The sequence below is a fragment of the Antechinus flavipes genome, chromosome 4 (genome assembly GCF_016432865.1).
Source record: "Antechinus flavipes isolate AdamAnt ecotype Samford, QLD, Australia chromosome 4, AdamAnt_v2, whole genome shotgun sequence".
NCBI lineage: Eukaryota > Metazoa > Chordata > Mammalia > Dasyuromorphia > Dasyuridae > Antechinus > Antechinus flavipes.
In genome coordinates this window covers 217,363,171-217,379,950 of record NC_067401.1, presented here as the reverse complement: position 1 = coordinate 217,379,950, position 16,780 = coordinate 217,363,171, and the positions used below count along the sequence as shown (strand labels likewise).

Below are 16,780 nucleotides of genomic sequence, written 5' to 3'. Positions count from 1 at the left end.
AATTAACCCTTGTCTTTATAGTTGTTTTCAATCTGAAATAGTTTTTTTTTTTCTTTTTGCTTTTTCTATGTTAAAGTAAAAAATAAACTCTATGCACATTTGTGACTATCAGAAAAATCATCTTAACGAGAAATGGAAGATACAGGAATCTGATATAGAAAGACAAATAAGACATATTTGTATAAAGGAGGAGGGGAAATGGAAAGGAAGAAAGGAGAATCTTTTTCTCCTAGAGCTATTTTACAGTAGTTTTTCTAGCCCCTTCCCAATTTTATTGAGTGGGAGCATATTTAAATAATTCCAGGTTTTGAATGAGAAATATCAGGAGTTTTATCCCAAAGTCTATGAGTCATTGAACTAAGATATTTGCTGTAAGTGCAGTTTCTAAAAGGAGAAACAGCAAAGTGGCTATGCACAAAATCACTTTTTAATTCTTGCTTCAGATCCCTGAGAGGATTAGCAATTTTCTGGGGACTAGTTTTCAGCCCTTATTTCATACACACCCAAATAAAATACACTTATGGCAAAACTTCACTCTTTTTTTTTTCTCAAAAAAAGTGAATTCTAGCTATAAAATTGAGATCCTAGGTATCCACCAATCATTATAAAAAACCAAATCCTTTGATCAAAAAACAATTTTTTATTCTTTCTCCTGAAGTTGAAGACAGGTATATATTCTCTAGCCTTTTCAAGTCATATTGGCTTGCTATGGATCAGAGGAAAGCTAGAAACAAATTTTCTCTTGATCGTTAAGGGATTTTTAACAATGGATTTTATATCTTTTAGTCAATCAACAAATGTTTATTAAAACCTGAGTTGTCATCCACATTCAATTAAGCCCCAGTGACTTGGCACAAGTTCATTTGTGTATAATACATTCTACCACCAGTATTTATTTCATTTTCCTCAGCTGTAAAATAGGGATCATAATAGTATCTACTTCATGAATTTGTTGTTAGGATCAAAAGAGTTAATTTTTGTAAAATGCTTAGTACAGTGTTTTAGCACATAGTAAATACTTAATAAATGTTTGTTTCCATATTTCTTTCCTTTTTCAATGCTTCTTGCAGCATGTAAGTGATATGGTCATTTTATATCACTCATATGGTCATTTTATGTTTTCATTCAGTATCTCTTTCACTCAGTGGAATTGGAGGCAAAGTTTATCATGTCTAACCTCTCCTTTACATTGGACAACTTTCTAAGACCTCAAGCATCCAGGTCTAGGATTTAGCTCTTCCAAGGCCATTTGGTATAATAGAAAGAAAGCAGGATACAAAGTTAGAAGAACAGGCTTTCTAATCTAATTTTAACATTGTATGGCCTTTAGCAAATGACTTCTATTTTCTGAACCTCAATATCTAAATTTAAAATGGGAGTAATAAATAATCATTGACTCCTTTCTCAAAATGTTTGATTCAATTAAAAAAGACTGTTTTGAGTACCTACACTACAAGGAACTATGCTAGGTACTGAGACTACAAAGACAGAACTATAAATAATCCCTGTTCTCAAACAGTTTACATTCTCCTGGAGAGGACAGGACAGGAGTGTTTTATAAATGTTAAGGGGCTATAGAATTGGGGATCTTAATTTCTATATTTATTCTAGGAGTCTAACTTAGACCTACAGATAAATGCACATGATATTAAGACCCTTTGTTGAGCTATTTACTGAACCTTTAACCAGCTTTTTCTATTCAGATTTTGCCCATAAGAATGTGTTATACCTGAGAATAGTGGGATTTTAAAAATATTTACATGGAAATTCTTCATTTTCTGCTGCTTTTAAACATAACTTTCCTTATAATTTTTTTTTGGAGAGGGTGCTATAATAATGTCTATTCTATTTTCAGGTACTCTTCAGCTTTCAAATGTGGAAATCCAGAATTTTGGATCTTTGTTCTATCCATCTATTGAATTCAATAATGTATCTTTAGGATCTTGGATCATCTCTTCCACTGTGCACCAGAGCTGTGGAGGGGGTATTTATGTATATTCCAGCAAAAAAATTTTCTTATATGATAATGTTTTGTTTGATACTATTGGCCATGGTATTGATCTAGAAGGTCAAAATCACACTCTCATCAAGAACCTTGTTGTCCTGACAAAGCAGCCACAAAAAGCAATGGACTGGGTAACAGGAATCAAGTTGAACCAGGCCAATGATGTCAACCTTGTAGGGAATGCTATAGCAGGATCAGAGAGAATTGGCTTCCATATCAGGGGGCATAATTGTTCAATGACTGAAAATCTTTGGATTGGAAATGTGGTCCATTCAAGCCTTCATGGACTCCATCTGTATAAAGGAGATGGATTATACAACTGTACTGGGATCTCTGGGTTCCTTTCATACAAGAACTTCGATTATGGGGCCATGTTCCATGTGAAAAGCAATTTGGAGATAGATAACGTGACCCTGGTGGACAATGTCATTGGCCTTCTTCCATTAGTATATGCATCCTCTCCTGAACAGTGTGCCTTAGAAAAGAAACAGATAATTCTCAGGAATTCAATCATCGTTGCCACAAGCTCTTCTTTTGACTGCATAGAAGACAGAATTAAACCTCTTTCTGCTGAACTCACATCAAGAGATCGAGCCCCACGTAATCTCAGAGGGGGTCGGGTTGGCATATTGTGGCCTGGATTCACTGGGGAACCAAACCAATGGCCTCAAAATGCATGGCACAAAGTGAAGAATTATCCTTCTGTCTTAGGAATTATGAAGCTTGACGGTTAGTTGACCATGTGGATTTACTTCAGCCACTTGGCACAAACATTTGGGTTCACTGGGTTCCCCTTCCTTATTTACAAGCATGGTCAGTGCAATGCAATCTAATCAGTAGGTTGCCTCAAGCCTTCTGCCAGGATTCTAGTTTGCATAAATAGTAGAAAAGTTCTTATGTCTAAATGCTTTTATTTTTTCCAAGCTAGTTTCATAACTATTTTCTCATTTGTCCTTTACAACTTTAAAAGATAGGTTGGGCAAATGGAATGACCTCCATTTTGCAAATAAAGACACAAAGACATCAAACTGAACTGATTTGCCTGCAGTCAGAAAGACAAGTATTAGGGGGGCTGGGCTTAGAATCCAGGTCACTTGACTCCTGCCCCGTGTTCTTTTCTTGGTCTAATGGGCAGATTTTTTTTTTTTTGCTACTGACTCATTCTGAAAGTATTTAATTTGTTTTTTTTTTTCCCTTGGTTTGCCCATCTGTAAAATAAATGAGTCAAGTCTTTGAAGAAAATGATTGCCACATGAGAATATAGAACATTATTCTCTTTCTAGTAAGAAAGACACATTGAAATACTCCGACTTTTCTTTCTTATACTAAGTTCAGAACTAGAAGGAGCCATTATTTCGGTACATTAAGATTCATTAAAAAAATTCGGTGAATTAATAGACAGTAAGATAGCATCTAGGTAGATAGAGAGTAGGATGTGGAGTAATGAAGACTGGAGCTCAAATCCTATCCTCAGATACTGTGTGACTCAGAACAACTCACTTAATTTCTCTCAGCCTTGGCTTTTTCATTGGGAGTGTCAAAATCATGCATGTAAAGTATTGTGAAACCTTTAAAAAGTACATAAAGGCTAGATGTTATAAATATCATCATTGGCTTTCACTTCATAAATGAGACCCAGAAAAATTAAATGACTTGTGGATGGTTACATAGGTAGTAACCAAGAGAATTGAGATTTGAATTTAGGTAATCTGTCTCCAGAAATTGTACCAAAAGATATGGTACGATATTCTGTACCATAGAAGTTTACATAGGAGAATACTGAATGATGGAATAGTTTAAAAAAATCACAGTCACAAAACACTGGCTTAGTTCTCTTGTGCTTGATGGTTCTCATGTAGTCAATACTTTTATCTTTCCATTTTAGGAGTCACCTTTTCTGACTTTGTGAACAGCTGCTATAGCAATGACTTAGATGTCTGTATTCTGCCCAATCCTGATAGCACTGGCATTATGCCCCCAATCACAGCTCAGAGGACAAAGATGCTCAGGGTCAAAGATCGGAACAAGTTCTACTTCTCTCTGCCTCAATTCAGGTACTATTTTCATCCTATGGAAATGAAGTGATAATTGCCCAAACACATTTAAGTAATACTAGATGCCTCTGCAAATCTCATATTAGTAATAATAATGTATATTTATTGGTTAATTTGAAAGACTATTAGGGCCAAAAATATCTTCAGAATTATCAAGAAAAGTTAAATTATTTTCCTAAGTCTTTCAGTGCAGCAGTTCTTAACCTTTATTTTATGGACCCCTTTGACAGTATGGAGAAATCTATATACTTCAGAATCATTTATTTAAATGAAAATAAAATAAAATACATAAAATAACAGGAAATAAATTGTGTTGAAATACTGCTGTGAGTTTTTTAATATTTCATAGATCTGATATTAGGAACCCCTTGCTTTAGTGTTAAGTATATTTTGTCATATCCTAATTTTAAAAATTTGCTCTTCTTCCATATTCTCAATCAGAATGTATAAAGAAGATGACCTTCTTCCTCATGACAAAAAACATAAACTTTAGAATATTTTCTAAAACTAAAATAACATCTACTATAGATATAACAGATATGATATCTTGAATTAATTATTTTTTTAAAATGACAACACCAATATGAGATTTTCTTTATTCTTTTCATTAAATGACACATTTTCTTCTTATTTACTACCATAGGAAGGAAACAGTGGAAATGGTCTGTCCCAAATTGGACTGTGAAGGTCCAATAAAGTACCTTTTCAAAGACTTAGATGGCAGTGCCCTCGATCTGCCACCAACAATTTCTGTTTTTCCAAAATCCAAGTCAGAAAGTGTTGGATCCTGCTTCAGCACAGGTCAGTTGCATCTTAAGATAAGTCTAGAACATGATTATTGGGGGGAGATGTGTATATATATGGGAAAGAGAGTTCAAATAATCTGCATGCTAACAAAACAAAACAAAATTAAACTAAATTAATAAAAAAAATTAGGAAGGGAATTAGGACTGGATTTTGCCAATTATATTGTCTATTGTATAGCTACTCTATGGGCATAAGAGGAAATCCAAAGTAGTCTAATAGCCATAGAAAGTATTTTTGTTATTGTTTGTTATTCTTTATTCCAGGTTTAGTAATTATACTCATGAACAATGTTCTATATTTATTTATAGAGAAAGGTGATGTAAATAAACCACATTTCTCTTTCTATTTTGCCACTAAGGACAAAGTCCATACTTGCATATTTTACCCCCAGTTATCTTGGATAATGAAAGAAATCCTGTTTTTTTTTTTTTTCTTGCTTCCACTTTTGGGCAGCATGCCATTTGTAAAAATATTAAAATATCTGTTTTCTAATACATAATTAAAAGATAAACATTCTTGTTCCATGGGAAAATTTAAATGAGCAACATAGTATGGGAAGGTTATTGGAGGAAAAAAATCTTTGACTGATGACATTTGTTCTTTATATCTCAGATAGAAAAAAATAAAAGAAAAATATCTAGACTAAGAATTGCTGATATATAGTAAGGACTGATTTAATCAGTATAGGAAAGTCCTAGATGAGGAAATTCTTTCTATCTATGCATATAGGTAATTTATAGTCATAAAAACTTGTCTACAACTCAGACAAAAGTGAGTTACTCAAGGTCACACAGTGTATGTGTCAGAAGTAGAATTTGAAGATGAATATTCCTGGTTCATAGCCAGCTGTCCATCTATTCCATACCAACCTGGCTCTTGTTGCATTAATATAGAACAAAAAAATGTTTTCTAATACCTTAATTTTCCCTAATTACTCTAATAGTAAATAACCTTAAAACACCATTATAATTGTATAATAGTCTAGATGCCCAGTAGCCTTATAAGGTTTGCAAAGTTGTTTTCCCCCTCTCCCTCATTCCAATCCTGTCATTTAAGAAGCAAAAATATGATTATAGTATCTCCATTTTGCATGATTGCATTAAGGTGCACAGAGATTATCACTTACTCATTTATAATATAGCTCTTCACCTTAGGAGCTGGTTCTTGAAAAACTCTGTCTTTGTAATCCAAATCAAGATTTTTTTCCTCTTCCTCTACAATGCCTGTCAATGAAAAGGAAAGCTTTACTCAGTGTTGGAAAGATGCCATATTTATTCATTGTAATGAAAAAAAAAAGATAATAAACCTTTCTCTACTTTGCTAACACTTTCTTGCAGTTAAAACTATCGTAACTGAGGTAGGACTTCTTACTTGATGCACCTTTATTGCACTCACCAGGAACTCTTTGTGAAATACTTCTTAAATATCTTTTCTGAGAGAAAGATATCATTACCACACTGGAGGTCTTACGAGAGACTGTTGCTTCAAATCAAAAATAAAAGATTGGGTTGACAAAAAAGAAAATAAAGCTGCCATTGACCTGTCAGCCAAGGGAATGATGAAGTGGTTTGTGAGTGAATAATGGTAAAGCCCAAACATCATTGGGGTGGATGCTCTAAATGCTTAGAGTCTAGAGTGACTAGCATTTTCTGCACTGTTTGCTGTTATACGTGGAAATGTATCTTAAAAAAAAAAAAAAAAAAAAGATGTCTAGGCTTCTATTTTCCCCATTTGTCCTGGGAATGACAGTGCGATGGTATTATAAAATGGAAGAGTGGAAAAGGGAGGGGGTAGGGAATGAGAGGGAAAAATGAAGAGAAGAAACGGTTGTTAGAAAATTTGTCTGCCAATATCTCTGTGTGCAAAGGTCTTTTTTTTTCTAGCTAGAGGGGGAAATACCATTCTCTTTTCCCAAGCAATTATAGGCCCCAAAGATTGAAACTTGGTATATAGCTCTTTAATCTCAGCAGATATTTATGGTTAAACATTAGACTTTTAGGATTCCAGATGTCAGGGTATTAAAATATAAAGGCATAGTGGAGGCTCAGAAAATATTAGAATCTTTGGGATATGTGACTGCAAGGGTTTTTATCCCAAGCAGAGACAGATAAAGCTTTCAGTACCACTTTGTAAATTCCAAAGCGAACTTTTTTCCTATACCTTATTTTCTCCCTCCCTCTGACTTGCCTTGACTTCAAATGGAGTGGAAGCATAACAATCTGTGATCACATTCTGAAAGAATACATACTGTGAGTCAGAAGGATTTCCATGCTTGATTTGTAAAGGAAGATGTGGAAGGACACGTAATCCAAGGCAGCAATTTCCATTTCTTTTCTTGTATTTGAGTGGTTAATTTAAAGGGTTACCTCCCTTTAGAAACATGACCTTTCTTTTTTTCTCCTTTCTCTTCTTTCTTCTTCTCTTTTCCCCTCTTCATCTTTCCTTCCTATCTATCTTCACCACTTTTTCTTCTTAATCATAACAATTTTTTTTCTCATCTTCATCCTCCTTGTTATCTTTGTCATCTTCTTCCTTGTACTTTTCATCCTCCTTATTGTGGTCACATCCTCCTCCTCCCTTTTTCCCCACTTTCTGTTGAATAATATTATATGTAAATATAATAATATAATGGCATATATATGTGTGTGTGTGTATAAATAGATAGATACATAGATAGACACATAAATGTATAGATACACAGATACTCATATAGCACAAAACCAGGTGGTGACTTGGCAATTAACCGATTGCTCTGTTTACTATAAGGGATTTAACAGGATAATTATTCTTTGATCATATCATCATTAATTTGATAAATCTACACAATTAAGATGGATAATTTCCCCCTTCAAAAATACTATTATAGAGGCTAAATTATTTGTTAGGATTGTATTCATTGATTAATTTAACTAGTTAGTATTACTATATCTCTACTTCTCTTTATCAAAGAAATAATCAATAATTAGGAACTTTGGGAAACCAAACAGAAAAAGATATTTTTTCCCTATTAGCAAACAAGTAAACATCCACCACATTTGATTGCATGGACACAGTGAAAACATAGTTGCATCAATTTGTGCATAGTGAATACACTATTATCCAGTCAATGCAATCTTTTAAGATGTTTCAGTAACTGATGTGGGGTGTGTCATAATGGAAAATGCAAATTGTAAAAATGATTGATATGATTGAATTGGTTTGCTATGATCCTTTTACTTCATGAGAAGTGATGTTGTCTATATGTATTTATGAATTTTTCATCTTTTAGTGTCTAAAGAAAAAAAAAAAGGTCAGCTTGGCAACCAGTAGAAAGTGAGGTATAAAACAACTCACACTTTACAACAAGATAAGGTCAAAATGAGTAGATGATTTAAACATAAAAAGTGATATAAGCAAATTAAAGGAACGTATAAATGTTATCTGTAGGAACTATGGATAAGGGAAGAATTTGTGACCAAATAAGACATAGAAAGATCATAGGAAATAAAATGTATAATTTTGATTACATTAAATTTAAAAAGTTTTTGCATGGAAAAAAAACCTATGTAATCAGGATTGGAAGGATAACAGGAGACTGGTAAAAAATTATAGCAGGTTTCTCTGGTAAAGTCCTCATTTCCCAAATATATAGGGAAATGACTCAAATGTATAAAGAATATGAGTCACTGCCCAGTTAATAAAGGGTCAAAGGATGTGAGCAAGCATTTTTCAGAAGAAAAAAACAAAAACCATTTATAGTAAAAAAAAGAAAAATAAATGCTCTAAATCACTATTCACTAGAAAAATGCAAATTAAAAACAATAATGAGGTGATATCTTATAATTGATAGAGTGATAGAAAAGGAAAATGTCAAATGAGGGGATGTGGGAAAATAAGAACAATGATACACTTGGAAACTCTTAGAAAGTTATATAATCTCTCAGTGCAATTCTAAGATTATTATTTATAAAGAAAATTCCAAACTTCATTGATAAAGGGAGTTTCCTCAACCTAGAATTCCTCCACCAGTGAATTTATAGGTATATTTCTGAAACCCTATCTCTATCTATTTTAATTGAAATCCACTTTGGCTAGGACACTTCACAACTCCATTAATAATTACATCACCATGGCATTTTCCCCTTTACCCCCAATACTATCCATCCAGTTTTTTTTTGTTTGTCAATTTGTATGGTATGAGATTAAACCTCAGAGTTGTATTAATTTGGATTTTTCTTACCATTAGTTATTTTGAGCATATTTTTATGTGGTGATTGACACATTTTTTCTTTTAAAAATTATATGTTCCTTTTTTTGACTACTTATTTATCAGGGAATAAAATTTACGTTATAAATTTGTGTCACTTTCTCCTATGTTTTGGAATCATGCTTTTGTCAGTGACATCTGATGAAAATATTTTTCTTATACTTTACAACATCTGTCATTCTATCTCAATTGACTTTCCTAGTACAAAACTTTTTTGTTTTTTCATAGTACATTTATCTATATTGGTCATATATAATTTTTTATAACTTTTGCTTAAAAATTCTTTCCCTAGCCAAAGTTGTAAAAAGTATCTAATTTCCATACACATATATCTATATCTATGTTGATATAGATATAGATATGTGTGTTTGTGTGAGTGTGGCATGGTCTTTTATGTTTACCTGACATACAGATTGAGTTTTTATTTTGGTATAAGGTTTAAGATATTGGTCTAATATCAGTTCTTTTTGTCAAAAATTGAGTGCTTCCTGTAGTAATTTGTATTTTGAGTTTGTAAAACTAATTTTCATCACTTCTAATTGTTTTGCTTAATTACTATGATTATTTTCTTTTTTTATGCAGTACATATTAGTTTTGATTATAAATATTTTATATAGGAGAGTTTGAAGGCCCTTTAATTCATGTTATTCTTTTTATCTTTTTAAATTCCAGATACTTTGCTCTTCCAAGTGAATTATCTAATTAATTTGTTATTTTAAAAAGAACTTCCACAGCAATTTGATAGGTCTCATAGTAAATCTATGACAAATTAGAAAGTATTATTTCTGTTATTTTGATATGGCCCAAATATTAACACTCTCCAAATGTTTGTTTTCCTCATTTCTACAAAGCGCTTCACTTAAAAAAAAGTTTTTGTTTTTTTATTAGAATAGTATCAAAATGTTGATGACTTAATTTGCTACTCTGTTTTTCATTGATCATATCTGCTTTCCACATCACTCTTTCCTGGCATTGAAAATTAGAGAGAAAAAAAAGATAGAGAAAAACAAAACTCTTGTGACAAATGTGGATAGTCAAACAAAACAAATTCATGTCAACCAGCCCCAAATTGTGTTTCTCTTTCTAAACATTTAATGTCATCTCTCTGTCAGTAGATGGGCAACATTTCTTCATAAATGTTATTATATAATCATGATTGATCATTGCATTTTCAGAGTTCTTGAGTCTTTCAGAAATTTTCCTTTTTACAATGTTTTTATTGTTGTATGTACATTGTTCTGGTTCTGCTCATTTCAATCTGCATCAGTTCATTCAAGCATTCCCATATTTTTTGAAGATAATCTTTGCATCATTTCTTATTAGATGTTAGTATTGGTTCTTTCTTCTCTCTTTTCTCTTTTCCTCTTCCTTTCCCTCTCCTTTCTTCTCCTGTATTCTTCTCTCCTTTCCTCTTCTCTCCCCTATTCTCTCTCTGCTCTCTTTTTCTTTTCCCTTTTCTCTATATTTCTGTTTGTCTCTTTGTCTCTCTTTCTTCCTCCTTTTTTGCTCTTTCTTTTTTTAAGCCAATACCCAGATAATTTGATGATTACTTCTTGTAGCATAGTTTGGGATCTGGTAGGAATAATTCCCTCATCATTACCAATTTTTTTCATTATCTTTAAATATTCCAGATAGTTTATTCCTTTACATTAATTTCATTATTTCCCTCCATTTTTCTGAAGTAACCCATTGGTTTTTTGATTGGTATGGTGCTGAATAACTAAATGTATTTAGGTACTATTGTTCTTATATTGTTTTTCCCTACCAATGAATAACTAATATTTCTCTAATAATTTATATTTATATATGTTTTAAAAAGGTGTTTATGGATTTATTTTATTTAGTTTATTTATTAAGAGATAATTTCTCTTTTCGCAACTTTTTCTTTTCTAAAATTTATTTTTTTATTTTAATTTAAATATAAAATTGGAAAAGAAAAAAGTGTCCACATGCACAGTGGAATATAAGATAGGATTGAAAATATAAAGCAACACATTTTCATTTTAAGAAAACAATAATAAAAACTATACCTTGTGTTCATAACTGTCCATATTTTCTTTGATTTCTTTTAGGTTTTCTTTTGTTTTCTGCTATGTTCTTTTTACTTTATTCTTTTTTGCTTTTCTTCCCCATTCTCCTTATAAGAAGTCTATAATGCACAGCCACATATACACCACAAACACACACACAGTCATATAGAAACAGACAGACGGACAGACAAGTTGACAGATGATAGATAAGGTGGTAGGTAAATAGATAATCATAGATATATACATTCATATGCATCTATATAAGATTGTACTATGTTTTTTCTTTTAAGGCAGATAGTATCTTCCTTCATAATTATGAGTCTTATTTTTCTAACTCTATTCAAATATTTTTTTTATTTACATATAGGTAAGTAGACTCCAAATATTCCATTCTCTATAGTTATTTTAAAATGAAATTTCTTCTTTCTGAATCTTTCTGATTTTTAAAATAATGCATAGTAGTTCTAATGACATATATATATATACATTGTTGATAACTGTCTCCTTGAAAATATTTCCTAACCTGACTTCTCTGATAGTATATAGAATAGGCAGCATTAAGGGAGACTTAGGTTTTATTCTAATTTGACTAATAACTTCTACTAACTATTACTATACTATTAACTTTTTTCTCCTTAGATTGTTCTTGGAATCATTCTTTGTGTCCTCAAAGACAACTTAAATATCATTTTCTTTAAAAAATGTTCTCTTTTCCACCCAGCTGCCAGTATCTTCCTCTTCAAAGTTAATTTGTATCTGTTCTTTATATATCATATGTGAAGGTATTTATTTATTTATGTGTTGTTCCTAAACATTTGAATGTAAGTTCCTTGAGAGTAGGGCTGCTTTTCTTTTTCTTTGCAAACTTAGTATCCAGCACATAGTAAATACTTAATAAATACTTGCTGATTGAGTAATTGATCTCTGAGCCTCAGTTTCCTTTTAGGCAAAATGAGGAATTTAGAGTCATCTCCAAGGTCTCTTTTAAATCGAAAACTTCTCTTTCTTCTTATCAATGTCCTCTTCCATTTGTATCTTCTTTTCACCTATAACTGCAGCCATTCCCCTAATATTCTGTCTGCTGACTTATTTCTCACCATGTTTTCTTTTACTAAGAGAGTTCATCTATTATTATTTCAATACCAATAGCAAACAAATTTATAGCAATAACTTTGATTTCTCAATTGAACTCTTATTGTCTAGAAAACATTATCAGTAAATTATGCCATTATTTTAGAAGCACCATGCATAAATTAAAACTTAATTTGCTCCCAATCAAAAGTGAAATCATTTTTCCTTTTACTCCTTAGTTTCTGTCAATAGAATCATCATTCTCTTGAACTTCCAGACTCAAAACCTTAATCATACTTGGTTCCTCCGACTCTTTGTTCTTGTGAATCTTGTAAATCTATTCAATCGACAAATCATGGCATCAACTCAGAGCTAAACTGTTTAAATAGCATTGCTATTCAATCTCTCTGCTTCTCCTTCAATCTATCTGAATTCTACCAACAGACAACTCTTCCAAAAAAGCCATCCTGCTAATTTCAGCTTAATCCACAAGAACATAAAAGGGTTTCCTGTTGAGGTGTCAAATGTAAACATATTCTAAGATTTCACAATCTGACTCCACCTTGCCTATGTAGTTCTCACAAATACATATCCTCTGTTCTCATAAAACTCGATCCATTAAATTTCTCATATGCTCCAAGTTCATTTCTGACCCTTTGATTTCTTTTTTTATGTCTCCCTTTCCTTTCTCCTTTTTTCTTCCTGTTCCTTTCTCTGTATATAAGTAGTAATCAGAAAATTTTGTACCAAAAGAAAGGGTTCTTTTATGCCTTAAAACTAGAATACAAGCAAATACAGCTTCCTCCCCACCCCCATCAGCTCTTATGGCATGTTATTCAAAGCAATGTTCTAATCTAATGTATCTTCAAAGTCCATCTTCTCTAATTTTATTACCTTACTTAAATTCATTGTAATGAAACAAATCTTGCTTATTCATTTAGTATGTGCAAAGTTACTTTGATTCTTTAATGGCTCTGTGATCTTATCAATAAAAATATACCCTTCAATCTTTCATATCACAATCCAATTAATTGTACCTGCTCATTCTATGTTACCTTTATCCATATTCTCCAATAAAATTTCTAAGCCACGTATTTAGATCTAAATCTTTTGACATTATGTAGATACTATTAAAATCTACAGACTTTTTACAGATTATCACTATGAACCCACTTATCTCCTTTTGTAATCATACATCTCTTTGAGGATATCCTTTATATCACTTCTTTAGTGCAATTATTCTTTGGGAATATTCTGCAAGTTATTCATATTTATTCTATATCATTCCATTGCCTTTGGGATACTCAAAATTTATTTTTTGATATGACATTCAATGATTTGGAACCATAGAACATCCCTGGAAGACAATGGATGTTAAAATAATAGTCATTTTGTTTTCTATTAAAGGGTGAGTCCTAAGAAATTTGCTTTTAGTAATCATATTCTGAAGTTTAATTAATGTTTTGAGTCAGTAAGTGATATTGGAAGGTGTTATGAAAGCAGAAATGTAATATCTGTTATATAAAATTGTCCTTTGTTAGAGAGAATTTTAGTCCAGAGCATGAGAGTTCTCTTGTCTTTCAATTCAGCTTCTGAAAGAACATGTTGCCCTTATAATGAATTCTCAATATAGCTCATGGACAGTCAGCACATCTCCAGATGATATGCTTCTTCAGAAGCTGAAGCTCATTACTATCTCTTTTTGTGCAATAACCACCTGATTCTTTAACCCTGAAACTTTGGTGTTAACCTAGCACCTGCTGCTCACTGGCCCATGAGGCCATTTTGAGGTTGAAGTGACGATGTTCAAATAGCTGGACTGAGTTATGGCATGCCATGAATGCACCATGTGGGATGTGTTTTTACTACGGATTCCCATGATTGGAGGCAGATGTTATATCCCCTGAAGTTCACCTTTACTGACTCTTTGTAGTACAAGATGTCCTATGATATGATACAGAGCTAGTTAGAGAAAATTATTTTCAGTATTCTAATATCCTTTGTCCATGAGACCTGATCAGAATAACAGGATCATAATAAGATCATGATGATATAGTATTCTGATGATATTATATTTCTATAGTGATGCATATCTGTGACCTTTCCATGCCATTTTCATGTGTTACCCTGCAAAGATTGAAGAACAATATGGCTTCACTCCATTAATTGTAGAAGATGTCAAAGCCCTATTCAGTCTGATTAAGTTATTAAAGGACTTCTGGAATCAGCCAAATTTGCTGAATAGCCATGAGAACTGGAATCTGTTAGTGATATTGGTGAATGTAGTATAAAAAATAGGGATTCTGTTCAAAGCAATCCCCATAGACTTTGGACAGAAAATGTAATCTACATCCAGAAAAAGAACTAAGAAGATTGAATATAAATCAACATATGCTATGTTGACTTTTTCTGTTTTTTCAAATCTATCCCATGGTTTTTCCCTTTTGGTCTGATTGTTCTTGCCCAACATGTTTGATAAAGTAATGTGTGCTAAAATAATAATAATTAATTACCAATTTTTTCGAAATAGAGATTCTACTCCCCTCATCTTTCCTTGATCAGATATACATCAAAGGTGAGATTTGCTATAATATCCTGCTATTTAAAACCTTATTTTTATTTTTAAGAGTGTGTGATTAAGTATACTGTTCCCTAGCATATACCAAATCTTTCAGGTTGGAAATTGGCAATGGAAAGCAGAGGGATATAAGAATAGTTAGTTTCCTTTCAATTTAATGGAATAAATAGTAAATCTCACCATATGCCTTGTACGATCTAGATACTAGGGATATAGAGATGAAAAAATAACACAATCTCTATTTTCAAGTAATTTGTAACATAGAGATTAGTTTATTTAGCTAGACCTTTGATTTTATTGGTACAGGGAATTCCCAATGAGGAAACTCCTTCTACTAATTCAGATCAATTACTACTGGGAAACATCTCAAAGGAAAAAAGACACAAAAAAGGAACTAGATCTAATCAAGGAAGAGGCTTATCTAGCAGGAAATCTCAGAGCTAAGGACAGATGGGAGAAGATTTTCATCTCCCACTAGATTCTCCAACATTTCAGAAGGTCATCTATGGACTTCAAAGCCATTAAGAAGAGGGAATCTGAGGAGCAGTAATCATCACTTCAGTATCTATATGGAATTCTGACTCAGCAAACAATTAAACGAATTAATCACTGCACAGTATTTTGAGTTGTTCATGCCCTATGTAAATATGTAGAGGATATCTGAACATGGTCCAATATATGCTCCTCTTTCATGAGAAACAGAAATGCATTTTCATTCCTTGATTTCCTGTCTCCTGTGGATTGTTAATTCTGTGGATGTTAATTTGTCCAAAGTGAGAAAAGGATATATATAAATAAAACTGGAAGGCTAAACATGTGAGAATGAGAGAGAACAAATAAACAGCCCAAGCAATGGCTACATAAAGATCCTAAATATTCTAAAAAACAGAAGAATGGAGTGAATCCTCATTCGAGGATTTTTGGTAAGGCAAGAATTATACTGGATGTGAAACCATCAAATGTAAGTTTGACTGGTACAGAGTGCCATCACTGATAGATCATGAATTCCATCAGTGTCAAAGCTGCAGTTTGTCTAAGCATAAACTTTTTTAAACACAACCTGTTCCAAGGCCTTCCCCTTAATTCCCAAAGAGTTAATGAGACAAATATGAAGACATCTCAGGCAGTATATACTCTGGATCTCTGGTGCCTAGAACAATGCTTAGTGAGACAAAGGTGAACTTTATTATAAAGCATAATGGAGCTCATTTTCCTTGGTTCTATCAGGCATATCTGTGACCCACCCAAATTGCTGAGTGTTAGCTTGCAAAAAGCTTCAAGGGGGGAACACTATGCTTTGCCGCAATTAATTTTGCAGAGGAAGCAGTCTGCTTAAAGACGCCTGCAGCGCTCACTAAAAATGGGGGTTGTTTTTCAAGGCCACCAGAGCTGGCAGTTGACTAAGGCTGGCTCATCAACAAAACAACAATGTTAAAATATGGTCTTGTGGATTTTGCAAAAGGAGGGACAAGAGAGGCAATGAATTGAACTCACCTGCTAAGATTGGGTGAAGACTGTAATTGTTTAGCCCGCCAGCACAACCCTGCAAGGGTTAAAATGACAGAGATATTAGTTGGTGACGCTAAGATTGTTGGTTTGAAGCTTTCGGCAATACACAGACTGTTATTTACCGGACTTGGTCGATTTACTTCTTAATGCAATAATGACCTGTGAAATGAAACGTGAGCTAGACAATTGTTCCTCATTGTTTCCAGTAAAACATCCTTTCATACCCCATTAAACCACCATTAATTCCATATGAAAGAGAGTCACGCACAAGCAACCGATGGTTTCTTTCTTTCTGTTTCAAACTTCTTTATTCCCTCTCTTGTTGTGTCTTCCCTTCTTTCCCTTTCCTTCCTCCTCTCCTACCTATATTCCTGCTCCTCTTGTCTCCCCCTCTTCCTGGATGCTCCTTTCAAGATAACTGCCATTGACTGATGATATATGGTCACAAGGGGAGCATAGTGAGAAATGTCTATGTATGGA

The 16,780-nt window shown here is 32.8% G+C and overlaps 1 protein-coding gene across 1 annotated transcript in view; it reads left to right on the top strand.

The window, feature by feature from the left end:
* The window catches only part of PKHD1 (PKHD1 ciliary IPT domain containing fibrocystin/polyductin), a 621,489-nt gene that overhangs the window by 457,876 nt on the left and 146,833 nt on the right, over positions 1-16,780 (top strand). Inside the window, 3 exon segments of the mRNA XM_051996694.1 lie at positions 1,856-2,734; positions 3,891-4,059; positions 4,703-4,860. Of these exon segments, the coding sequence (XP_051852654.1) occupies positions 1,856-2,734; positions 3,891-4,059; positions 4,703-4,860 (1,206 nt within the window).